Genomic DNA, 24958 nt, shown 5'->3' on the forward strand with positions numbered 1-24958 from the left:
CGAAATCTGGGCTCGGTTTCAGTCAGTCGCTCTTTTGCACTCATTTCTCTTCTCGGTTGGATTCATTATCCCTTCAATATCACGACAATTTCTCTCTGTCCGCACGGCACTTGGCTATCCACGCTGCCTCTGACTTTCCCCTTTTTTTTCCATACCCAGCAATATATTTATATCCCGCCTGATCGCGGGGTAGTGGGGCAGGTATGTGGAAAATCACTTATCTCAGGCACACACATCCAGATGTTTGTACCATTTGAATTGATGAAGACCAATGACGCACCCCGTTTTATACTTAACTCGTATACACCGTGTGCTTTCTTGGCTCGCGCCGTGCCCCCGCGGCCTCGCTACATGCGTTCGGTTCATCTAGCTGACACCAGTCAAGGTCCTGTGTGCTTCTGCTCGCCATGGCCTCTCAAGATGTCCCGAAAACCTGCAAGGTGATTCTGGCTGACAACATCGCCAAAAATCTGCTTGCGGAGGTGACCGAGACTCTCAAGACCATACAGCAAGATGCTCCGAGCAGGCCCACTCTTGTTGCCTTTCTGGCTAATGACGACCCGGCTGCGATGAAGTATGCCGAATGGTCCAAGAAGACTTGCGAGGAAAAGTACGTTCCACGGACTGGGCGGCCCCTTTGGGATGCCTCGGGCTTCTGACTAATTCGTCTCAGCGGTGTCAATTTCGACCTCCGCCAAGTGGATAAGAACACCATGGAAGAAGACGTGATGAGTGCCAACGAGGACAACGGCGTTGACGGCATCCTCGTCTACTACCCCATCTTCCCGGGAAACCAGGCCCAGGACAGGTACATACAAGAAACCGTGTCTCTGCAGAAGGATGTGGAAGGGCTGTGCCACAAACACATCTACAACATGTACCACAACGTGAGGTTCCTGGATCCTCCCCACAACCTGAAGAAGTCGATCCTGCCTTGCACGCCTCTGGCCGTGGTCAAGATCCTGGGAATACCTCCACATCTACAACTCCATCTTGCCGCCCGGGAACCGGCTCTTTGGCAAGACCATCACGGTCATCAACCGATCGGAGGTGAATGGGCGGCCGATGGCTGCATTGCTTGCCAACGATGGCGCCACCGTCTACTCGGTCGACATCACCGGCGTCCAGGTCTTCACCCGTGGCCAGGGTATCAAACAACCCCGGCATCAAGTGCAGGACAAGGAAGGTTGGGGTTTGGAGCAGTGCGTCCCGATCAGCGATGTCATCATCAGCGGCGTCCCTTCGGAGAACTACAAGGTGCCTACTGAGCTCATCCGTGACGGTGCCGTCTGCATCAACTTCGCATCTTACCGCAACTTTGATGGGCCTGCTATCAAGGAGAAGGCTTCTATATACGTGCCTTCGGTCGGCAAAGTAACCATTGCTGTGCTCCTTAGAAACCTGGTGGTAAGTCCACTTGCGGCAAAGCTATCTAAACCTTATACGGGGCCATCTAACTTGATAACAGCGGCTCATTGCCAACCGCCCCTCAACGAAGCCGGATGGGTCAACAGATGAAGCTCAGGCCAAGGCCAAGAGCGAGGCATTCGCAGAAGGGTAGAATGGAACATTACGCAAGCAGTAGCAAGAAAGTGACGGTTGGGGAAGTCGCATACTTGCGCTCTCCCTTTCGTTCTTCTTCTTCTTTTTTGTCTCCTTTTTTTTAGACTAGAATCGACTTTCTGAAACTGGGAAAGGATTTGTATACCCAACTTACCCAAATACAGGTATCGCACAGGAATGCTGTGTGTACAGACTGAACGCAAGTCCAACAGCCCCGCATTGCAACAAAGATTTCGAACCGATTTGGTCTTTCCAGCCTGGGCGTTAACGCTGGCCATACAACACGGGGTAGGGACTTTAGGTACTGGAAGTAGCTGGTTAGTGGGGTACCTACCTCCCGCATCAACGTTTCTTTCAATTGATAGTACGTAGAGGCACACATTGATTGATAGTAGGTATCTGGTAACGATCTCTCCTTGCAGTCCGCCATGTCTAGGTCAATGTTGGGGCCTGTTCCACCAATCCATTCGATGTCTTAGCCAGCCTGTCAGGCAACCAAGGCTCCCAAGGCCAATTCTAGGCATCATGGTGGTCCTCTTGTAGGCAGCCGCAAGTGGAGACGTCACGGGACCTCGTGAGACGTTGGCGAAAAGGCAACCCCCTCACCCCTCCTCCCGGGACTAATTTAGGCAGCACGCGCTATCAGTTGCCATGTTCGTCGTTAGCCTTCATCTACTCCTGACCGAAGGAAGCTAGCTACGGCAGCCTGCTGGGCTGAAGCCTACTCGGCAGTCCGGCCAGAATCGTTCACGGCTGTTACTGTGTACATGTAAGCTAGCCCAGGGAGATGGTGGAAGAAAATAAATAAGACATTGCTACCCAGACTCGAAGGAAATGGTGACCTCGACTTAAGCCCTGCCAATTGATCTCCGTCTCTTTCGCCTACCCTACTCCGGCTGCCATCGAAATCGTCAAGCAAGCACAAACACCTGCCACTCTACTATACTTACTTACCTACTTAGTTCCGAACCATCTCCTTGAAGCCCCTGAGCTACAACTGCAGTTGCTCACTGTACTTTGCCAACTCGATCACCATGGTCGCCCAATCACTCCCCCAGTTGCCTGTCCCCCATGGCGAGCTGGTTTCGTACATCGCCAACCATCCATCAACTCCCATAGCCACCCTGATCCAGTCATATCGCCAGTACGAGGCCCATCTGCGGGAGACCTTGCCCAAGATCGGAGCAATCCCATCCTCGATGACCCCTATCTCAATGTTCTACCTGTCTTCACCCAGGAGACATCGAGCATCAAGACCCGTGCTCGTAACCTCGAGCAAGAGTCGACATCCGAGAAGGAAAAGTATATCATGAGCCTCCCCGACGACAAGCGTCGACCCAATGGGTCACAAGCAGTGGTTCAATCCTTGGGAGAGTTTCGCCACAACCTCTCCGTCTTCTCCGAGGCCGCCTTGGCTGACTTCGACTGGTCCAACGTCGTGGCTGCTGGCTCATCTGTCGTCAACTGTCTCCTCCCGGTCCCGGACAAGTACAAGGCCTCCAAGCGGTCTCTTCGTCAATACTACCACGAGAAGTTCTGCCCTGCTTCCGATGTCGACCTCTTTTGTACGGGCTCGACGAGAAGCAGGCTGTGGAAAAAGATCAAACAGATCGAGACGCAGATCAGAGATGCCATCCTTGCCGAGACCACGGTTGTTCGTACCAAGAACGCCATCACGATTTGTGCGTTGCCTTGACTACTCCACTTCCCTGGCCCTTCTTTACTGACTTGCAACAGGCAGTCAATACCCAACGCGGCACGTGCAGGTATGATGTATTGGGAGATATCACACATGATTGCTGTGCTAACATTCCTGAAGATTGTCCTGCGAGTCTACAAGTCGGTATCGGAGATTCTGACCGGGTTTGACATTGACTGCTCTGGCGCTGCCTACGATGGGCAGCAAGTGTACTGTACGCCTCGCGCGCTGGCCGCCTATATCACCCAGATCAACCCCGTTGATCTCTCTCGTCGAAGTCCATCCTACGAGAACAGGCTGTCTAAGTATAGCCATCGGAACTTTGAGGTTTACTGGCCCGAGCTTGACCGCTCGAGAGTAGATCCAACCATATTCGAACGAAGTTTCAGCCGGACACTTGGGCTTGCTCGCCTTTTGGTGCTGGAGCGGCTGCCGACAACTAACGCCAGAGAACAGTACCTGAGGAAACGCAGAGAGGAGCGGGGCCGCCCTGCTCTTGACCATCGCTTCCAGTTTAGACTGAGAGGGAACATCAAGGATGCTCACGAAGATGAAGTTGCAGACTGGATCAACGAGGACGACGTGTCCAGTTACCACACGTTCACCATCCCATATGGCGAGAAGTTCCATGCCAAGAAGATCGAAAAACTCTGTTATACCAGAGACTTGTGTAAGTTGGGACGCGGAGCCCCTTTTGTTGTCCATTCTGGCAACAAGCACGCACTCCAGGTGCCCTCAGATCGGAGCTGACTAGATCTGCAGTGCTTAACGCTGAGTGGAACCAGCCCAAGAGAGAGAAGTGTATCTCCATCGGCATCCTGCCTTCTTTGGGCGTGTGAATGATGTTATCGCGGACTGTTGTGGTACCTGTCCAAAGCCGAAGACTCCCGAGGAAATCGAAACTGCGAAGAAGGAAAGCGAGATTTATGTCTCCGGTGAAGTCTCTTTCCGTATTGACGATCCCGGCAGACAGGTGAGCATACACCTCTGTGGAATCCTTCTCTGGCCATGCGATTAACACAGCGATATAGCAAATCGGCTCCTTCAACCCCCTGTCCGAGAATGACTGGACCGAAATGGCGTACGTGGGCAATACTGCTCGGCTTTGCCAAGCCATTGTGGATGAAGATCTCGATCATGTGGAAGACTGGCTTTCTCAAGATGGGTCCGATCCAAACCAGAGAGACTATACCGGGCGCACGCCTCTACATCTTGCCGCATCGAGTTCAACGCCGGAGATTGTGCAGTGCTTGGTTGATCATGGTGCACGGCTTATTCCCAGGCTTGCCGATGGCCGCACTGCACTGCACCTTGCCTCTGCCCGTGGCAGTGTTGAAATTGTCAAGATCCTCTTACAGAAGAGCGCCGAGAACGAACAAGAGTACGACGAAAAACAAGACCTTCGACGAAAGGCCCGCGAAACTGGCTGCATAGAAGATGGGAGTCAAGCAGCGGATGAAGCAAGAGATGCAGAGCACGATAGTTCTGAGGGTGTAGAGGGCTCAGATGAGGATGATGTCGATTTGCTGACTGATGACGATTCTGACGACGAAGACCATTCAGTTGCCACTGGGTCTTTCATCAAGGTCCGCAAGGCAGGGGATGGAAAGGAAACCACGGAAGACAGCCTGCTGCCACTCGATGACGATCCAAGCGACCCGGATTTCTACAAAATCGACATTGCCGCATGGGACTCCCATTGCAGTGCACTCCACTTTGCCATTCTTGGCGGGCATACCGAGGTAGTGAAACTCCTTTGCCAGGAGTTTGCCGCTGATGTGTTGAGCCCGGTCAAGTTTGGCGATGGCCCGAATAACGATGCGCGAGCTGCTATCCTGACCCTCGTTCTCGCCTTGGCGCTTCCCATAGAGAAGGCCACAAAGATGGCCGAAACTCTTCTTAGTCTTGGGGCCACATCGTCTCAAGCCGACGCAGGCGGAGTCACTGTGTTCCATCGCTATGTTCAGCAGGGAAGCCCAGTCATGATCAACCATCTATGGGAGAACGACAAGATGGGCTTGAAGGCAGCTATCAATCACGTGGTTGTGGGCGGATCCCATTGGAACTCTACCGCCACGACCCCCTCATGACGGCCATTGAGAAGGAAGACCCCGTACTGGTGATGCGGTTGCTCGAGGCGGGTTCTCGTCCCGAAATCGATTTCGATGCATGGCTGAAAGGTCAGCAGTCTCCCGAAGGCATTCTGAAGATCTCGAAGTGCATACGCTAACACGCAACCTACAGGAGCAAAACTGACGTTCGAGAGTAGTCTCCGGGATTACGAATCCAACCAGAAGTCGTTCGCACAGTCGGTGGAGCAGCCACTTATCGTAGCAGTTCGCTCTGCTCAACCATCCACTGCCCTAGAGCTGCTCAAGAAGGGTGCAGACCCGAATGTTCTCCCTAAAGAAACCCAACGTGTCGTCCTCAATAGGTACGGGGGTACAACACAGGCCGGACAACTTTGGATATAGTCCGCAGCTCGCTCAAAACCCTGCGCGCCTATGAAGGGGGAAAAAGTCCGATTCTCCCGGATTGGTTCGCGGGGGCAATACTTGGGTTTGGGATACGCGTATCGCTCATCATCGACAAACGATATGCATGGAAAGCCTCCCGAAGGTCCTCAGGGAACTTTAGAGTTCCTTGAGCAGTTCAAAGATGGGACGTACCAGCACTTTGTTGTTTCTAAAGATATTCGAAACAGGATTGCCTTCCATGAGGGGGAAGTGTGCCGTTTCGAGAAAGAAATGGAGCAGATCAACAGCCATGATGGCCTTGAGATGAAGAAAGAAGCCATCGCAGATCTCCTGTCACAGTTGCAGCAAGTTGAAGAGGCTCTGGTGGCTCGGGGCGCCAAAACGTTCAAAGAACTGCATCCTGACATTCAGGGTCCGCCGGAAGCCCCTGATTCCAGTAACAAGGAGGACGAAAAACCATACGAGTACAACTTCTCCTTCAGGGGGTGAAGGACGTTACCGAAACGAGAAAAGCGGCTTACATCCAACTGTGGGTTTCAAGTTGCCAATTGCCATTATATGTGTATCACTGACCCGGATGTAGTTTCGAAGCAGCCTGGAGAGGCGACCTGGACAAGATCAAATCGCTCACCCTTGCGTCCTGGGATATTGACAAGACGGAGCCCCCATTGCAGGTGGCTGTGGCTGACGATGAGGGCCACAACCCGTTCTCCTTGGCATTTCTCAAAGGCCACTACGACGTCGCTAGGGCCATACTTGAGATTGTCCAAGCACAATGGGCACCAGCCGATGAGAGCAAAGTACGATACAGAATGGCCCATGACAACGACATGGAGAGTGGTGAGGGCTCAGATGACGAGAGCGAGATTGCAGAGCCAGAACTCTTCAAGGAGATCATCGATGGTGACTTCACGATCGAAAATATCGGGCAGGTCTCAATGCAAGTCAAGAGCAATGTCCTCGCCGCTGATTTTCTGCACTGGACGGCTCCTACATTCCAGTTTGATGGCGCAAGGGTAGATGAGTATCACGACAGAGAAAGCCTTCTTTGGTTTGCCATGAGGAAAAACGACATTGACAGGTTCAATCGTCTCGTCGACATGGACATATACTTCACCAACCAGCGACCCCATTCTCCAGATGACGACGAGACGAGTCGAATCTACACCTTTCCTGAGGCCGACTTCTTGAAAGCCATCGAGCTCGGCCGCGTCTACATGCTCACTGGGGTCATCGGGCGTACTGGCGTTGGTATACCACTAGAGTAAGTTCCTGAAGTCTTTTCGATTAATACCTGCACAATCTTTAAAAGTCCGCCACTAACTGTATTGGCAGGCATCTTGTCAAGAAAAGCGGCATCGACATCAAAGTCAAGCCACGTTACTACCAAGGTCTCACAGTCTACGGAAAGAAGCGGTAAGTCAGGAGGTCCCATCAACGGATGCAAGATACTAGCTGTACTGACGCTATGAAAGATCCGACTGGGCCAACGCAGGACGCTCTCTTATGACCAAGACTACGGGTAGTCAGGTTCCTCCTCTGCTCACCGCAGCTCTCATGGGTTCTTTGGCCTCGGTGGAATGGTTCATCAGCGACATTCCCATGCGTCAATACCTCGAGTTCGGCAGCTCCAAGTCGGCAAGGGACGATCATCGTTTGAAGCATCTGAGCCAGTCACCAGGCGGTTTCGATCGAGCTATAACCAAGTGGCTTGGTAATCAAAGTAAGTTGAGACAGCCAGTTTGGACTTGGCCTATAGATCACTGACTCACATGCACTCAGACGACCTGGTCTTGCACTGCGCCGTGATGGCCCCTGCTGGAGATGACACGGACAAGCTCATCAAGTATCTCATCCGCGTGTGCCCATCATCACTCGAGGCCAAGTCCGACGCCGGCTACACGCCCCTTTTCCTAGCCTGCCTCCTCGGCCGTGAGCAAATTGCTAGGACGCTTATTGAGGGCGGCGCGGACCAGTCCGTCAAAGACAAGCAGTTCAATAACATCATCCATGCGGCGCTGACGAATCAACCCGACCTGGAGAAGCTGCGGACGCTCCTTGATCTTCTGGATCCCGAACTCCGTCTCACCTCTTCGTGCAGCGAAATCATCTCGTGCATGGCGGCAACACCCCTCTTCACTCTTGGCTCTTGAGCGGGAACCCCAAGATCTACTCGCACAGCCACGCTTACCAAATTCACTACTCAGAACCCCAGGAGAAGAGTGACAATATCGCTATCTTAAAGTTACTGCTAGAGTACTCCGGGGGTCAGGATCTTGACATTCTGAACGGATCCGGCGACACGGTTGCGCACAGCGCCGTCCTTTTGCAGCTACCGGAGCAGATGCGCGTGATGCTCGAGCACAGCCCCAAGGGCCTGCACCGCGAGAACGCGGTGGGCCGCACGCCCGCCGAGATGGCCTACGACGCCTTCATCGGATGCAAGGCGGCGCCCCCGCGGGACATCGCCGCCAACCACCACAGCTTCCACTATTACAACGCCAACGACGTGGCCACCGACCTGGTCAGCCAGACGCCGCAGGCCCTCCTCGTCAAGAGGAACCAGTCCAAGGTCTCGCGCAAGGAGCGCGTCTGGGAGCTCGTCCAGGACTTCACGGTCCGGCACCCCGGCAAGCGCCGCTTGGTCAGCCTGAACGAGGCGAACGACGTCGCCCGCCGCCTGGGCGAGAACTACTCGTGGCAACGCTACTACACCAAACAGACCGCGACAGATGCCGAGGAGCAGGAGCGCGATGAAGAGGAGAAGGAAGAAGGTGCGAAAGAAGAGGTTGACTTTGTCACGACCCAGTACGTGAACCGGAAGAGCAAGGCATGGGGCCGCTAATCGGGCCGGAGGTATGCTCTATAGCTGTGGCACCCTTCATTAAGGGGAGTACGGGTTCCCTGTGGAATAATTGTTTGCTCGAGGAATGGTTGTATGCATCTGATGTATTTGGCTGTGCATGTTTCAGGGGGGCATCTTTCCTTTATGCCCAGGCCATGATATCCAGTCCTTTCTAGAAATCAGTACACTTTGTTAGCCACGCTACTCTGTCTCCCATCGTATGTTTCATCGCCACGGAATCAATCGGTCAGTTATCGTATGTGATATTGTATTAACTAATATTGTCTAATGCATGAAAGGCATTCTGGAAGATGGCCAATAGCCGCTCTAGGAATCCAAAGACGCCTATAGGTACCCGATCGTTACTCTAACGAGCGCCTTCCGAACTTCTTGGCCCACCTGGCATCGAAAGGATGCAACTCGACTGCACTGGGACCAAAATTTCTCTTCTTGGATGGTGTCGTCGTGTGTGCCGCCGTCAGATTACCACAGTCGGGCCTCTTCAATTTGGTGTTGAAGGTGTCGACCGCCCAAATCAGCACGCCGTTGGTCCAGCCGAAGCCCTCGACCACCTCGTATTCACCGCCACCACCGACGGCGTTGGTAGAATTATCGCCGTACTTTTCGAACATGATGCCCTGGTTCGAGGGGTCCAGCCCTTGCAGCTGAGGCGTTTCGGACGTGGACCCCCGGTCGCCCGCCATGTGCAGAAGGTGCTGTCGAGGTACCGCTGGGCGAGATCCAGTGCCAGCTCCTGGGTCTCGCAGTAGTCCGGGTCGCCCTCCCCAAAGGTCGCGGGCGTGTTGAGGAGCCCTTGCATCAGCACGTACATCAGCGGCGGCCAAACGTTGGGCTGGTCCCACTGCTGACCCGTCCTGATGTTCGTGGCCGGTATGGCCCCGTCCTTTCGGGCGAGAAGGTCGACGACTCTCTGGAACGCAAGCCGGACAGCCAGAGGGTTGCTCTTGAGCTGCCTGGGCGCCGCTCCGAGCCAGAAAGGGTAGAGCTGCCCGACGTTGAAGAAGACTTGGTGGCCCTCGGGGCGTCTCCTTTCTGTGCCGCGGTAGCGTCCGCGTCTGCGGGGACAAAGCGGTTCTGGGCGTTCGAGGTCAAGTTATAGTCGAAGTAGGAGTTGTAGGTGGCGTTCCACATGAGCGCGTACATGGCGGCAGAGCGCCTCTCGGCCGTTTTCATGAACCGGTCTGCGCCGGTCTCGTTCCCGACCGCCTTCAGGTAGCCCGCAATGGTGACCTCGTTCGCGTACAAGATAGAGTTCAGATCCACGGGGACAACGTTGGCTGTGTTCAGTGACCGTAGTGGGAAGTAAACATCGTCAGCTGCGTCAAGCGGGTTCTTCAACCAGCGTGACGTATAGTCCCAGCCAGACTCGGCGCCGCTTGCCAAGTTTGCATACAACTCGGCTTTCTCGGAGCCATTCAGGGCGTGGGTTTCGGGATAGGTGATGCCAGAGGTGGCATAGTACGAGCGGTTGTTGGCGGTGACGTAGTCTTCTTTGTAGCTCTCGGGCCTGGGCTCCGTGTTCTCCACGCCATAGTGATTGAGCGTATGCGTTCTGACGCCGGCCTGGATCTCGACCGAGCGGTTCCGTGTCCAGAAGCCGTACTCCTTCACCAGCAGGGGCACTGCGCGCTCCAAAATGCTAGTGTCGTTGGTGTACTCGACGTAAGACTTCACCATTTGCGAGAGGACTGGCGGCTGCGACCTGTTCAGGTAGTATATCCTTGCGCCATTGGGCACGAACCCAAACTGGTCGACCATGTCCAGAAAGTTCTCGATCATGTTCCTATCGAGTCGCGTATCAGTATCGATTCCAACTGGGGTCAAATCAAGGAGCCGGACCTGGATATCTCGGTGAAGTTGCCGCCGGTTCGCAGCAGTCCTTGCAGGATCCAGTAGGAATCCCAGTAATACGGCTCCCTGAAACGTCCGCCGGCCTGGGGCGTGTTTAGCACAGTCTGGGAGCATTCTCAAGTTGGGCCAGGACGGGACGGGTGAGTACTTACAACTACGAACGTCCTCTTCAAGGGGATGAAGCTGTCGACACAGTCGGGGCAGTTGCTGGCACCGACGTAGTCTCTCGTCAGGTCCGGCCAGATATCGATGACTTTCTGTGTAAACTCCCTGATGACGGTATCGTCGACCTTGTCCAGGAAGGCGGCATGGGTCGACAGCTGGTCGCTGGGGACGCCCCTCAGCTCGGATCCGGCCTGGCCGAAGTAGGTTGACAGAAAGTCATTGAGCTCGGTATTGTTGCTCAATGGCTTGGACAGGTTGTTGAAAGCGGCCACAACCTCTTGCAGGGGCCGGAGAGTGGGACTGGTTGCCGGTGGTCAGCCCATAGGTACTTTGTGTAGTGACTTATTTACTCGCGTCTCTTAGGCTCTTGGAGGGAGAAAAGAGGAATTGCTTACAGGTCGACGAAAGTCTTGGAGTCCGAAAACGGACTGGCCAGCTGGATGGCTTTGAGGATCTCTCCATGGCAGTACAAGGCGGAGTCACACGGTGCTATGGTAGTGCCATTCTGGTAGAGGCCCGAGACTAAGGCTGGCACCAGGGCAATGATGGCGGCAGCCGAAGCTAGCCGTAGACGTGGCAGCATCGTGCGTTTGTTTATATTTCGAATTGTTAGGGATGAGGAGGCGGGATTGTAGGTTTGCCTGGCTGGATGCTGGATGCTGGATGCTGGATGCTGGGGGCCGGGGTTTATGTAGTAGAGACGGGGGAGGCACTTGTGTGGGATGGTGAGAGGACTACGAGAAAGGGACCGGGGCCAGCCGCTTATACGCAGGCTTCCGAGCCACCACTGGCAGCGACCGGAGGAAGGGAGGAAGGGAGGAGAAGGGTTGGTTTTATTTTATTCTATTTGCGCATTCTCCGGTATGTTGGCCGCCATCAAGACTTTGCTGGTCCATGGGTTTCGTGAATGGTGGAACGTCTCGGGGAGTTCAAATAGAAGGCAGTATTGGGTGAGTACATGTATGTTACCATCTTTTTAAGCCCGCGTATTTGTCGGTTATTTGCTCGATTTCGAGTTGCTTGCGTCTGCTGGCCTGCCGGGGTGAGTCGAAAAGAGAAAGAAAAACGGCAGAGACGGGGCAGGGTGGTGGTGATGGCATGCCCTTCGTGTTTCTGCAGCATGGCCGACTAAACTTGGTCATGGATCTGCCGAGAGGCTCACTAGTGGGGTAATGTGACGATGCAGTGTGCATGGCGCTGCTTCTTACCTTATGTACATACCTACATGTAGGTAGGTAGGTAAGCAAGTACTTTACCTTAGGTACCTAACTACATGCGCCGGCATCTGCAAGACACAGCGAGAGAAACAGCATCCCTGTCGCATCGTCCAACACGAACTACCCGTGTCTTAGATTCGTAGACTGCAATAAGATTCAAAATCCGTCCGATCAGTACGAGTAGGCTACTGAACCCGTTGCCCTGGTCAAGGTTCGCGACGCCGTTCCCCGTTAGTTGGTCTTAGTGTCTCGGTCCCGGTCCCTGTCTCGGCCTCTCTCGGCAGCGTCGTCACTGGCCACGGTCACGGCGCTTCCTCCCCAAGACCCCACGAATTCTCCCCACGAAAATCGAAAAAGCAAAAGCAAGCTCCCCCGCACCCGGTCCATTGGTATGAGATGCCTGCTTTACTACCTATGTATGTACCTAGCCCAGGCAGCGGGCCTCCAAGATCCTGGAGAACTGAGAAGTGACGAATGGGAGATACAGAAACGCGAGGTTGGGGGAGGGGGCGGGAGAAACAGATCTGGCGACTTCCAATTCCAGCCATCGACTATTCCAATTGGTTCGTTCCTCCCTACCTACTTAACGTACCTACCTATTCTCCGCGCCAATGACGTAGTGGCGTTGCCCAATCTTGACATGAACAAGACACGGCTTTATTGTATTATTATGGAGGTTGGCGAGGTAAATACCTACCTACATGTACATAGGGTATGAATCTAAAGGCGGTGCACATACACACACATATAATCATATACCTATTATACGGACAACACAACGCCCTTTTTGTTACATGGAACCACAAGTAGGAGGTAAGGTAAAAGCGAGCGCATCGGAATCAGATCGATGAGACTCTAGACTTTGTAAACATGCACGCCCGTGTCGTTGGCATGTTTGGGGCCGAGCTTGGGAGGAGCGTTCCTCTCCGCCGCCACCTGCTTGAAAACCTCGGCCAACTTCTGAATCGCCTCCTCGCCCACCTGGTAGTGCGTGATGATGCGGTTTCCCGATAGTTTTAGCCCCTGCTGGGCGCCCAGCTCCGTGAACCGGTCCCCGCTGCAGCCCATCGACTCCAGGTCGAGCCAGAGCATGTTGGTGTGCACTGGGTATAGCATCTTGCCTCCCATCTCGCTCCACAGTTTTTCAACTCGCTTCGCCGTGACATGCGACTCCTTCAACAGCCCCCCCTCGCCGCTGGGCCCGGCGCCAAACGTCACGTCGACGGCAACGCGTGCAGCTGCCGTGACGACGCCCGACTGCCGCAGCCCTCCGCCGATGGCTTTACGCATCCACCGGGAATGCTTGAGCACGTCCTTGGGCCCGACAATGATACTCCCGACCGGCGCCCCGAGACCCTTGGAGAAGCACAGGTTCACCGTGTCAAAGCACTCGGCAAACTCCCGAAGAGAGCCGCCGCCCGAGGCCACCACCTCCCAGAGCCTGGCGCCGTCGCAGTGCATGCGGATGCCATGCTCCCTGGCCCACCCTGAAATGCGCCGGACCTCGTCCAAGGGTATAATCATGCCTCCGAGCGTGTTCTCCAGGCTGATGACTCTCGTGGGACAGTCGTGCACGTTGTCTCCTATGCATGCATGTTCTTTGACGTCTTCCAGGGTCAAGTGAACGCCGTTGCGAGGAACCACGGCTTCAACCATGGCCTGCGAAAGAGATGCGACCCTAACACGGCTGGAGGTAAGCTTCAAGACCCCAGCAAGTAGATTATTTCGAAGTTGGTATAAAACTATACGTATAGGAGGAAACATACCCTCCCGCCTCGTGCCTGATGATATGGGAGCGGTGATCACACAGCACACTGTGCGGCGGCTGTATTAGTAGGGAACGGAGAGCGAGTTGGTTCCCCATAGTTCCGGATAGCACAAATAAAGCGGCTTCCTTGCCCGCCAGCGCTGCAACATGGGCCTCGAGGTCTATAGTCGTCTTATCCTCGTTATACACATCGTCGTCCAGCGTAGTCACGGAAATGGCCGCCAACATGGCCGCAGTCGGTGTTGTCTGGGTGTCACTCCTCAGGTCAAATGCCGCAGCGCCTCCATGCCCGACCCAAGTGGCCGGCTTGGCAGCGGCCGGCACGCCGTTCTCCCGGCTGTTGCCCTGGTCCATTGCAAGTGACTGTGAAGTTGGTGATGCAGGAGTAGTATAGAGACGCCGAGACGGGGTCACAGGGGTGAGGGTGGTGGTGGTGGTGGTGATGGTGGGCGGCGGCGGATGTATTAATGGAGAAGTGGCCGCCTGGTGCGGGGAATGACTACGCGGCAGCCGAGGCCGGTGTTGCTCCGGCCTACGCGTAGACGATAGGGCGCGGCAGGTTGCGCCGCTCCACAGCTGGGACTGGTGGCCATGACGCGACGAAAGCATCGACTGGGCTCGCCATGGTAACAGTGACTTTACCTTCAGTGGCTGTAAGGTTGAAGAGCAGAAAGCCGGCCTAAAGAATTGGCGACCGGCATGCATGGCCGCGGCGCTCATGTCTTGACTCGAACCCGAGTTACAGTTCTTTGCCACGGAGAACAGAAGGCGGCGATCCCTGAATATATCAAGACACCGGCGAAGTTCAAGGGAGATAATTCAATGGGGGAGAGGACGATGGTCGAAGGAGAGCAATGGCTTGGCATCCGGTTGCTGGTTGGGTGTTGGCTGGTTGGCGGTACCCAAAATAGGCCATTTCGATTTCCAACGAAGTTTCAATGTTTCCCAGCGCCTCCCTCCCCCTGAAGAAACCATACCCAAACAAAATAACACCCCGGCGCTAAGCCCTGACAAGGTACACAGCAGCATTCGCATCGATTAGTGGCATGGCATTGGCATTGATTGGCAACAATTAGCATTGGCATTGGCATTGGCATTGGCACTAAGAACCCCTGAGGGAGGGGCCTGTACTTGCTTGAATCTAATCACAAGAGTGTCATTGCCAAATCATACTCAAATGTAAATATGTGTAACTTAAGTACTTAGGTTAAGTTAACTCAAGTAATCCGGTCTTGTTTGCATTCTTTCTCCAGGCCGACCCTTTTTTTTGTTTGTTTTCTTTTTATTTTTCTTTCCTTTTGTCTCCATGCTCATCGTCGCATGGAAAATACACTTCCAGCTATCTCGGTAGTACGGTAGCAGCGTCCTCCCTATCTAGCCTCGATCGAGTTAGCCGGCTGGGCACACGAGAGAGTCCCGAAGGTGCTGGCGCTTGCGCTCGTGCTCGTCCCCGTCCCCAAAACTTTGCGACGTCGTCGGTCTCGCAATGCCGCAAGCACCCACAGTAACTGTCATCCCAACATGCGGCCCGCGAGGTGTTTAGCCTTTGACAGGCGCTCAGCCCCGAGACTGGTGGCCGGCCTGATCTTCAGTCTGCTCCTGTTGACTTGGCTCAATCCCAGCTGGAGAGACCGGTCCGTCCACACCGTCGCTCGCTTCCACCCTTATCCCCAAGCCCACCAAATAGACGGGCTCTGTAGGCAGCATGGATGGTCCCCCTTCCGGCCCCGGGGCTCGCCTGCCCGCCCGAGTCCGAGAAAGGTCTACGATCTCCTCATGGTGAACACCGAGCTCGACTGGCTGGAGATTCGCCTGAACACCACCTATGACTTTGTCGATTACTTTGTCGTCGTCGAGTCGCCAAAGACCTTCACCAACCACGACAAGCCTCTCCTCATCAAGGACAACCTCGACAAATTCGCCGCCTACAAGGACAAGATCATCTATCACACCCTCAGCATCCCCGACGGCTTCCACTCGGACCGCGCGAACCCCGCCTGGGCTTGGGAGGACCTCCAGCGCAACGCCATGTACGATCAAGTGCTGCCCCGGCTCAAAGGCCCGCAGGCCCCCGAGGAAGGCGATGCCATCGTCGTGGCCGACGTGGACGAGATCATCCGCCCTGAGACCCTTGTCCTCCTCAAATCATGCAACTTCCCCCGCAGGCTGAACCTCCGGAGCCACTTCTACTACTACAGCTTCCAGTTCATGCACAAGGGGGTGCAGTGGTCGCACCCCCAAGCGACGTACTACCAAGGCTGGCGGACCATCTTACCCGTCAACCTCCGGAATGGCGACGGGAACCTTCCGCCCCTGGTCAAACTGGAGACGGCCGACCTGTGGGACGCGGGTTGGCACTGCTCGTCCTGCTTTTCCACCATGGAAGAACTGCTCACCAAGATGTCCTCCTTCTCCCACCAGTGGATGAACCACGAACATTATCGCAACCGGGAACGCATCGCAGAGCATGTCAGAGAAGGCAAGGACATCTGGGAACGACCAGGACAGGAGTACGGCAGGATCGACAACAACCAGGACGTGCCCAAGATCCTGCTCGACCAGAAGGAGAGATTCAAGTATTTGATGGATCGAGACGGACCCAGCGCGGGCTTCACGGATTACCCCTAAATCTTACATCAGAGACACCTGTATATAACTCTATCTCCCACCAATTTTGTACATACTGCACGCCCAATCAAATGGATGACTGCAGCTCTTGTCTTGGATGTGTTTGCCCAATCCGCACACTTGCTGGTGACAGCTACTAGGGTCGTGCGACAATGGCAAACATCAGTCTGCCAGGTCCGGTCGTCTCGTGTTGCGTGGCTTCGGTGAGTGTAACACATAATGGACGGGTCTAGATTGGAGTACCTGTGGCATGATGCGATGTAATATGAGCGCCGATAGAGACGAGGGCGGAGGAGAGAGGCGGGCAAGCCCGGTTCGCTCTGCTGGAATATAACCCGGACGTGCTCTCTAGCTGCCATCTTGGGAGAATCAAACAGAACAGGACACCAATGGCACACGCCCATACTCTCCATGCCGGCAATGTGTGCATTATATTACTGGTAATGGTGCTCACATTGTCTCTCTTGACGTGTGTCAGCGGGGGTAACTTTAGCCTCACATGCAACAATGCCAGTCTCAACGACAAAGATCTCGACACATAGAACATTCTCTACGTCCAAGTCGGTAGTTAGCTGTCTCGCTGTCCCCGATTGAACACATCACCCTCCTTTGTCGCAGTCCAGTCCTATCGAACGCAACACAGGCACCTCCTGATCAGCCCCTCGAGTCAGACCCGGGGCCTGGCTATATATGTATTGCTCACAAGACCGATCTGGTGACTAACCGGTGAGATGGTGGGCCAGGCCGACTGTGATACAGGCCACGCCGGACAAGCTGCTCGCTGTTCGCTGCTGGACCTCAATAAGTGAGAGACAGACCACGTGGAAACATGGCCTGAGGATCCGAGACGCCATTGCTCCTTGGCTAACGGTCCACAGGTGCCTGGGCAACGCCCAGGGTCAACTGGTTTCGGAAAAAGAGTGAGTTGGCTCTGCTTGTCCACACGGTGGTGACGGTCGAGTGCTGACCATCCATGCATGGCTGGCCGGGCAGTGGGAATTTCCTCACAAAGGGAGGCTGTGCAGGAACAGGCTGCGACTTCGTAGCGCGCGATGGCGAGCCGAGTCTATTATGCGAATGCCCCCATGTCGATAGCAGCGGGAACATCACTTGGCTGGACTCGTTGTCACACCTAGGTCAGCAGCACCTCATCGATGGCGGAGGATGATATGTGAGTGGTATACTGACTGTTTGCCGAGGAGAAGATGGCTACATTGCCAACTCGTTTGGCAATCTTACGTGTTTTGGATACAACGGCACTGTATGTACTGCGTGAGACCAAAAGAATGAACAAGTCGCTTGGGGAGGGGACAGGGTGACCGTAAGGTGAGGGGAGGGAAGGAGAGGGGAAATAAAGTAAAGTGACCAGGGTAGCATGGCCGGGCGAGACATACGAGGCTGCCTTGACCAGTATGTACTGTGGTTGGGTGGTCTATTTACATATTTATCTATCGGCCTATGTAGTCGTTGCCGGCTGGAGGGTTGGGACGAAGGGGGCCCTGGGCACACTTCCATTGGTTTAATTCATCATCCTCGATGCATTCACCACCTGCATCACAGTGACTTCACCTAAAGTGCGCTTGTTTCTCTGCAACAGCCTGGCAGCAAGCACAACCAACTCCTACGCCGCCTTCCTTTTCTCAGAACACCCTTACCCTCAACCTCACCCAACAACACGACATCGCACCCTTCTTTCTGCAAAGACGGACTTGCCAACAATTTCCCCAACCTAGGTACCTCGCCTTCTGCCTCTGCTCAACCCCTCCCCAACCAACAACCAGCCCTCTCTCAAGGCCTAAATCGCGGATCATCATGAAGCTCGTCGCCGCAACTCTGGCCTGCCTCCTTGGCCTCGTCGGCCTCGTCGAGTCACAGGGCTTCGTCAGTAACTGCACCTGGCAGTCCGCCAACCTGACCGGCAACTTCCTTGGCATGTATTGCAACGATGATGACATTGCCAACTACGGATACCAGTGGACCTGTATGTTGTACTTCTCTTTCCTGCCCGTCCCAGCCTGGATTCCTACCTGCCATGGTCTGCTGACAGTCTTGACCCAGGGCTCGACATCAATCCCTGCCTGCTGAACAACGGCGGCCAGCTTGTCCCCTACGATAAGTAAGTCCCTGCTGCTCCGTCTGCCCTCGTCCGTCTGACAGGTAGATGGGCACCTGTCACTTCACTGGCTAACTTGCCCAACAAAGCGGCAACTTCATGACCAGCTGCACCAACCTCAACTTCACGGCCACCAACATCACCTTCGACCTGACAGCCCAGTGCTCCGACACGAGCGGCCACTTCATCCCGACCGCCTACGACTTGAGTGAGTACCATCGGACCCTCCCCCGGCTCTCCCCTAACTTCTCCCCAGCCCTTGCAAGTGTGCCACAGAAGTCTGCCTACTGACAAGTCATCGAACCCATGCTTAGATCAAGTCCTCTGGAACCACAACGGAACTCTGGGCTGCTTCGAGCACCAGGGCAATGCAACCGAATGCGGTCCGCAGTGCGACCCTGGCTTTGTCGTAACTTGATCGGCGCCTCTCTTCGCCCATATCTCGTCACTCGGCCGGTCCAGTGAGGATTGGTGATGCTGATTCTTGTGTTTGTTGGATGAGGAGGCACAATGAAGCGAAACGTCGCCTTACCACAGAATTGGTTGCGTAGTCGGCGCTACGGCCCACTGGATTCTGGGTGCCTTACCGAATGCGTTGCGTTGCGAAGTCTATGTACCTTAGATACATAGACAAACGTATGGAATCTGCATGGGAACCACCCAGACAGAATATAGCAAGTTCTGAACACATTTGACTTCCCAGCCTGTCCTTCCGATTACTCCCTCTATATTGTGATTTTGGCCTGTCGTTAAGTTCGAGTCGGCTCCCCTACATTATGGGCTCTTCAGCGTCTATCTAGCCTGGATATTGCCAAATAGGTTGGCAGCCTTGCATCTATCTATATACATACACCTCACAAATGGACGGTAGATCCGCCTGCCGTCCCCTCTTCTTCCCAATGGCCATGAATCATTCCACGACACACATGTGCCAATGGAAAGGCACACAATATGTCTATGCCGTGTTTTGTCACGCTGACGCTCGAAATGCTTCCAATATTGGGCGTATGCCCCTTTTGACGCAATATAAAGAATATATCCGCCCATATGCTGAAGTACTCAAACAATTCGTCCGCGCCCGTATGCAAATGCTTATGAGTTGCATCCTTGCACTTGAAAAGGCAGCTGGGCCCTCATGCAAAATGCGGCAAAATAACGCTCCGTTTGTTGACCCCGATAAACGCCAGAAAACCCAAAGAATGTCTTCATTCGTCATCGTAGTCGTGATAATCTTGGTCCCAAGATATTCTTCTAATGCTTTCCCTTCCCAGCTTCCGCCTCCTTGGGCTTCTTGCCACCAAAGATGTGGCGGCCTCTGGACTTGCTGCGGACGGCCTTTTTGGATTTGACACTGACAGCATCGTCATCGTCCGCGTATTTGCTCTTGTGGATCCTGCAAAGTGATGTGAGTTTGACTATTCGTAGTCAAATCGGCTGTTGGTGAATACTTACCAGCTGTTCCCAGGCATGCTCATCCCTTTCGCCTCGGCCATTCTGTAAAATTTGGCGCTCTTCTTTAGATCCTTTTTGCAGCCGACGCCCTGGGCATAGCAGAATCCAGCTTCAGTGAGCGCGTCAACGTCGCCCCAGCCTATAGGCGGTTCAGTTAGTTTCATGTTGCCACAGCTGGAGATATGTCGCTGGAGATATGTCAACTTACTGCCGGCGATCTCAAAGCACCGCAACGCCAGTGCCTTGTCCTGCTCGATTCCCCATCCGTTCATGTGACTGACGCCCAGCTCATAGATGCTCAGCGCGAATTGAGCCTTGCGTGTTTTGCGTTCGGTGAAATCCACCGTCTTGCCATCCTTGACGTTGCCTTCATCTTCTGCGATCTCTACACTGGCACCTTCCGCAGCCTTCCGCAGCCATTCCACACCCTCGCGTTGATTCGGCCGCATGCCCCACCCATGACGGCAAGCCAGTGCATAAAGCAACATGCCTGTAGGAGAACCGCCTCGCGCCGCCAGACGCAGATGGTATGTAGACTCTTTCACGGAACCTTCCTCGTGGCACTTGATTCCCTTCTCCAGATGTTCCTCGGCGCTCATCTCGGCCGCTGTAGGGGCAATGGATCTCGCGGGCTTCACAGTGCTAGCTGAATCGCTTGTAGTTGTTGACATAGGCGTGCGACCTCGAGTTTGTTCATGCAGCGGAGAAGTCAAAGGCCGCCCCCTGGGCGCGTCCTCCGACGGCCTGCCAGCATCGCTGGTCGATGTACGACTCGGGGCGGGCGAAGGCTCCCCATTCAAGGAAACCTCGTTGGATAACTTACTTCGCTCCAAAGAGGGTCTAGCGAGGTAAGAATCCGCAGCTGGTGCCGTGTCGAGATAACGCGAGGAGGAGCTGCTAGGCCGTGAGGGCGGCGATGGAGGAGCGTGGCCTTTATTAAAAGGCTGCACATTGCTGGGGTGAACCATGGGCTCCTCCCATTTGAATTGTGAGACTTCATCGGGGTTGAACATGCCCGAGTTTCTCTGCAGCGCCTTACCTCTCGGCAATGAGTACTTGGTATAGATATAGGAGGGCGCGCCTCGGCCGTCCTCGCCTACATTATCACCAAAGGCCTCGCTGTGCATACTGATTGGAGTCTGCGCCGCATCATCTCCCAAGACAAACGACGGTTGACTGTCTTGGGATGCTTGGCGGGGATGGTGTCTCGAGCCGAGCCGGTGGGTCGAAGCCGGGGGTTCCTGATCGGCTAAGGGGTCTCGGAAAAGTTGAAGGAGGGGCGTGGCAGCGATGCGACGGAGCTGATAGAAGGTGACCTCGCGTGATGGAAGTTTGCAGCCATCGGCGATGCCAACGAGTGGCTAGAAAAGGCACTGCTACCTGACAATTTGCGGGGCGGTTGAGAATGAAAAGACGCGCTTAGAGTGTCGTCATTATGCGACTCGAGCGGTGCCGACATGATACTCGAGGAGCGCTTCGGAAACATGGATCTGGGAGGAGCCAGGCCCGATTCATGAGATATTTGCCGGGTCAACTTCTCGGGAGACGGTGGTACTGAAATGGGCGTGTCGTCGTTAAGAACAACCTGGCCGGCGTCTCTGGAGCTTGGATCCGGTTCCGTTGGCCCTGTTTCGTCCATGCGCTCGGGCAAGCTGTCTAGGTCTCCAGGAGACTGTTCTCTTCGGGCACCAAACATGCCATCATCTGCCTCGTCAAGACGGTCCAGCTGTCGGCCACGCTCGAGGAAGCCGCGCTCGACGTAGGGGTTGGGGGCACCGGTATCGTTTCGTCCGGGGTTGGCGGTATGCGGCTCATTCTAGGGTGCATGGACACTGGGCGATCGGACGGATCTTCGACCTCGGAGAGTAGTCCCAGGCCCGTTTTCTGCATCGGTGTCTCGTCATGGTCTTCGCTTGAATCATACGACAAGGAGCGAAAGTATTCAGAACGGCCCTGGACCACGAGGGGGCTCTCGACGGTCAAGGGAGGCAGTCGGCTCATTCTCCTGCCTTGCTTGTTGCTCTCCTCCAGCTGTTTGGCGAGCAGCCGACTTTGCGCAGCGAAGGCATCGAGTGGCGAAAGTGCAGGAGGGACCTCCCCTGCGACATGTAATCTCGGGGATCGTAAAGGCCGTTGTGAGCTTGCAACGGATGCTGCAGATGCCCCGGAGGCTGAAGAAGTCGACCTGAGGTCGATGAAGTCGGGTCGGTTTGCCATGTTGTTTCTCTCTGCAGACCGGCCTGGAGTTGCGCAAGGCGCGCGCGCGCGATCTACGATAGATGGCAACAGTCTTTCGAGTAACGAGGTGTGGCGTCGAGAGGTTCGATATGTGACGATGCAAGACTATCTGCTTGGCGGGTACGATTGGGTTACGGCTGTTCCTATCCCAGTGATTAAGTTCGGTTGTGGCCAGGACCAAGTTCCCGCGAGCATCAAGAATCAAGTTGCGGCGCCGTTGTCCCTGTGAGCCAAGTTGAATTATAGAAGAGTGGGAATGCAACAGGACAAAGAGGATGGGGTTCAGGGCGCCACGGTTCAAACAGAAGAAGAAGAAAAGGTATATCTTTCTAAGGAGGTGCTGGTTGGTAGAATGATAGTCGTGTGGATGGCGATGCCTTCTGTCGCAGGTGCAGCGCAGCAGGATGCAACATGCAACAGGAACGAATAGGAAGGCCGGAAACGGGGGTGTACAGCGTATGTAGTTGATTGATTTGATTCGGGATGGCCTCTCTTCGTCCAGGATTGGATTTCAGGGTATCCGTCTCCAGGGATGGTGATTCAGGATTTGGGGCCGTTTGTTCTTTTGTTTGTCAGGTACCTAATCCCGTACCGTACGTCGGTGTTAGCTGGTACGCAGGGAAACTAGGTCGGGTACCTGAATGTGGCGGTTGAAAAAAAGAAAGGGGTGCGTCGTAGAGAGCGACAGGATTGGCCAGCGTTGAAATGACGGCCCAGGTGAGCCAGGAACAGGCACAAGTTGCTGGTGAAGAACGGCGAGGGTTGGACGGCAGGAGGGCAAGCAGCAGCAGCAGCAAAAGCCACGGCGCGTCAAACCACACAATCTTTCTTCCCCAGATGTCAGGCTGGACTATGTTGCATGCATGCCTTCATGCATGTACGTAGTACGGTAGCAGGAGCAGTGGCAGTAGGTAGGTAGGTAGGTAGGTAGTAAGGAGAACGAAGACGATAGGATACAACAGACGGGATTGGCGAGACTGGATTGAGAAAGGCTCCCACGACGCAGCAAGCTTAAGGTACATACATGTATGTAGGTAGGTAGGTAGGCAGGTATGTTTAGCTTGCTGCTGCTACCAGACTATCAGACTACCAGACCGCAGCAACTGGGATGACGGGGATAACTGGGATAACTGGGATGTGGCGGGTTGGGAAACAGTAACATGAAGTCAGTAGGTCATGTGGGTGGGTAAGTAGGCAAGGATGTACTTCAATCAATTGATCAATGTTCCCGTCGGCAGTACAGTCAAAGGAGCAGCAGGTTAAGGTACTGTAGGGGCGAGTACCTCCTCCGCAAGGCGAGGCCAGGCCAGGCCAAAGTAGCACGGAGGCAGTGAGTGGTAAAGAAAGTAGCGGTATTCTAGCGCAGCCAGCTAATGCTCTAATTGAGCATCAATCATTTACTGTAAATACATTTGATCAATCCGATCCATCCATTACCGAAATTGAGCGGAATGGGCATTTCCAAGGCAGAGACGGAAAAGAAGAGACGGAAAAAAAAATACAATCAAAATCGCAAGCAAGACCGTCCTGAATGGAGAGGCAGGATATGCACCACACGGAGGGAGGGAGAGAAAAAAAACCCGCCTGGGTAAGTACTGTAGGTACCTTAGGTACATACATACCTATGGCAAATAACGACAGCAACCATCCAAAACCCGTCCCCTCCTGCCATGCCATGCCATGCCATGCTATCCCATCGGGATGGAGAAGCCTCGAGATGCGTATCCTATTCTGATGTGCAGTCTCGAAGGGGGGCAATTTTCTTTAGCCTCTTGGCGGGAGGGTCCAAGTTGGCAGTCCCGCAGTTTCGCCTGGTACCGGCGCCCGAGCTGTGATTGAAGCTGACGACGAGGTATCATTCTCCTCGCCATCTATGGGGTCTGCCAATAAAAGGAAGGGTGACCCGAACCCCTGCCCCGTCCGCTCTCTGGCTCTCCTCGCGGGCTCAATCAATCAACCCAATCAATCACCTGTTCCATTGTTCCACGGCCTCGCGCGGTCCGGCAGCGGCAGGAGCAGGAGGAGCAGGAGGACTGATCTCGAAACCGGGCCTCATTAGGGGTCCTCGAACTGGAACTGCCACTGCCACTGCAACTGGGCTCAGAACCTCCTCATATCTGGCCGATAATGCGATGCAGATGCAGCCCCTGGTCCCAACACGCATCGATGTATGGGCGGTACCCACATCCATCTCATCCGATGGATCAGGTGTAGGCAGGTACTGACATGTAGATTGGACCTGTGCCTGTGTGTGCGTAGCTAAATTGAAGTAAGAGGTAGGTACCAATTGATGCAAGTCAAGTCAAGCCAGTATGCACGTCCAACCGAAACACCATTCACATGTAAAAAGAAATCCTCGTAGAATGGTCGAGTCGAACCTTCATACTCCGTGCATCATCATCATCATCGCCTGTGCGTTGCTCGTATCAATGGTAGACGAGGCATCGACTACATAGAATAGTAATGTGCAGAAGCCGGAGGCTTAGATCGGCCTAGCCTGTCACAATACGAACAAGCACTTGTGCGTGTTGGGAGGCTCTAGGCCACAGAAATGTCTAGCTTTGGAAGCTTTGGACGGCCGTCGTCCCAAAGAGGGCTAAAGAGGAACCCTTCGCGCCTTCTAGAGCTCCTTCGACGAGCACCGCCTTGGCCGGACTCGATGCAACCGAACCAACGTCAAGTCGCGGTTAAAAATAACTTGGGACGACCCGACACGTTTGACATTGGACAAATGCCCACCTGCCTTTGGACGACTGCTGGCTTTATGAGATGAGATGGGAATCCGGGGAACAATCACCTGAGCATTCTGCGATCGCGCCCAACTCTGTATGGTAGGTAGATTCCTATCCTTCGCAGGTATAAGCGTACATTATATTATTTACCTACCTACCAACCTACGTACCTAATGTACATACAATGAG

The 24958-nt window shown here is 54.4% G+C and overlaps 6 protein-coding genes across 6 annotated transcripts; 3 read left to right on the top strand and 3 right to left on the bottom strand.

The window, feature by feature from the left end:
- Window positions 1-407: 407 nt before the first annotated feature.
- Window positions 408-8584, top strand: PG997_004041 (ankyrin repeat protein; the record flags this gene model as incomplete). Its single annotated transcript, XM_066808356.1, has 19 exons — window positions 408-610; window positions 674-892; window positions 960-1407; window positions 1469-1557; window positions 1728-1864; window positions 2526-3245; window positions 3301-3329; window positions 3383-3932; window positions 4025-4095; window positions 4140-4235; window positions 4294-5307; window positions 5367-5442; window positions 5507-5680; window positions 5744-6224; window positions 6323-7003; window positions 7075-7155; window positions 7215-7462; window positions 7522-7852; window positions 7921-8584. 19 exons carry the CDS (start codon window positions 408-410, stop codon window positions 8582-8584), a joined length of 6312 nt encoding a protein of 2103 aa, XP_066671974.1.
- A 362-nt stretch (window positions 8585-8946) lies between these two features.
- Window positions 8947-11204, bottom strand: PG997_004042 (Six-hairpin glycosidase-like protein; the record flags this gene model as incomplete). Its single annotated transcript, XM_066808357.1, has 5 exons — window positions 8947-9679; window positions 9747-10388; window positions 10445-10539; window positions 10609-10921; window positions 11017-11204. The coding sequence occupies 5 exons, from the start codon at window positions 11202-11204 to the stop codon at window positions 8947-8949; spliced, it is 1971 nt and encodes a 656-aa protein (XP_066671975.1).
- A 1489-nt stretch (window positions 11205-12693) lies between these two features.
- PG997_004043 (threonine aldolase) lies at window positions 12694-13960 on the bottom strand (the record flags this gene model as incomplete). Its single annotated transcript, XM_066808358.1, has 2 exons — window positions 12694-13516; window positions 13605-13960. The coding sequence occupies 2 exons, from the start codon at window positions 13958-13960 to the stop codon at window positions 12694-12696; spliced, it is 1179 nt and encodes a 392-aa protein (XP_066671976.1).
- Window positions 13961-15127: 1167 nt separating this feature from the next.
- Window positions 15128-16234, top strand: PG997_004044 (glycosyltransferase family 17 protein; the record flags this gene model as incomplete). Its single annotated transcript, XM_066808359.1, has 1 exon — window positions 15128-16234. One exon carries the CDS (start codon window positions 15128-15130, stop codon window positions 16232-16234), a length of 1107 nt encoding a protein of 368 aa, XP_066671977.1.
- A 1812-nt stretch (window positions 16235-18046) lies between these two features.
- Window positions 18047-18765, top strand: PG997_004045 (uncharacterized protein; the record flags this gene model as incomplete). The annotated part of the gene is made up of 4 exons (XM_066808360.1): window positions 18047-18215; window positions 18293-18350; window positions 18437-18555; window positions 18662-18765. The coding sequence occupies 4 exons, from the start codon at window positions 18047-18049 to the stop codon at window positions 18763-18765; spliced, it is 450 nt and encodes a 149-aa protein (XP_066671978.1).
- An 833-nt stretch (window positions 18766-19598) lies between these two features.
- Window positions 19599-22016, bottom strand: PG997_004046 (uncharacterized protein; the record flags this gene model as incomplete). Its single annotated transcript, XM_066808361.1, has 5 exons — window positions 19599-19740; window positions 19800-19938; window positions 20008-21048; window positions 21180-21615; window positions 21657-22016. 5 exons carry the CDS (start codon window positions 22014-22016, stop codon window positions 19599-19601), a joined length of 2118 nt encoding a protein of 705 aa, XP_066671979.1.
- Window positions 22017-24958: the final 2942 nt, after the last annotated feature.

Source organism: Apiospora hydei (assembly GCF_038363865.1).
Source record: "Apiospora hydei strain CBS 114990 chromosome Unknown utg000004l_segment0_segment0, whole genome shotgun sequence".
NCBI lineage: Eukaryota > Fungi > Ascomycota > Sordariomycetes > Amphisphaeriales > Apiosporaceae > Apiospora > Apiospora hydei.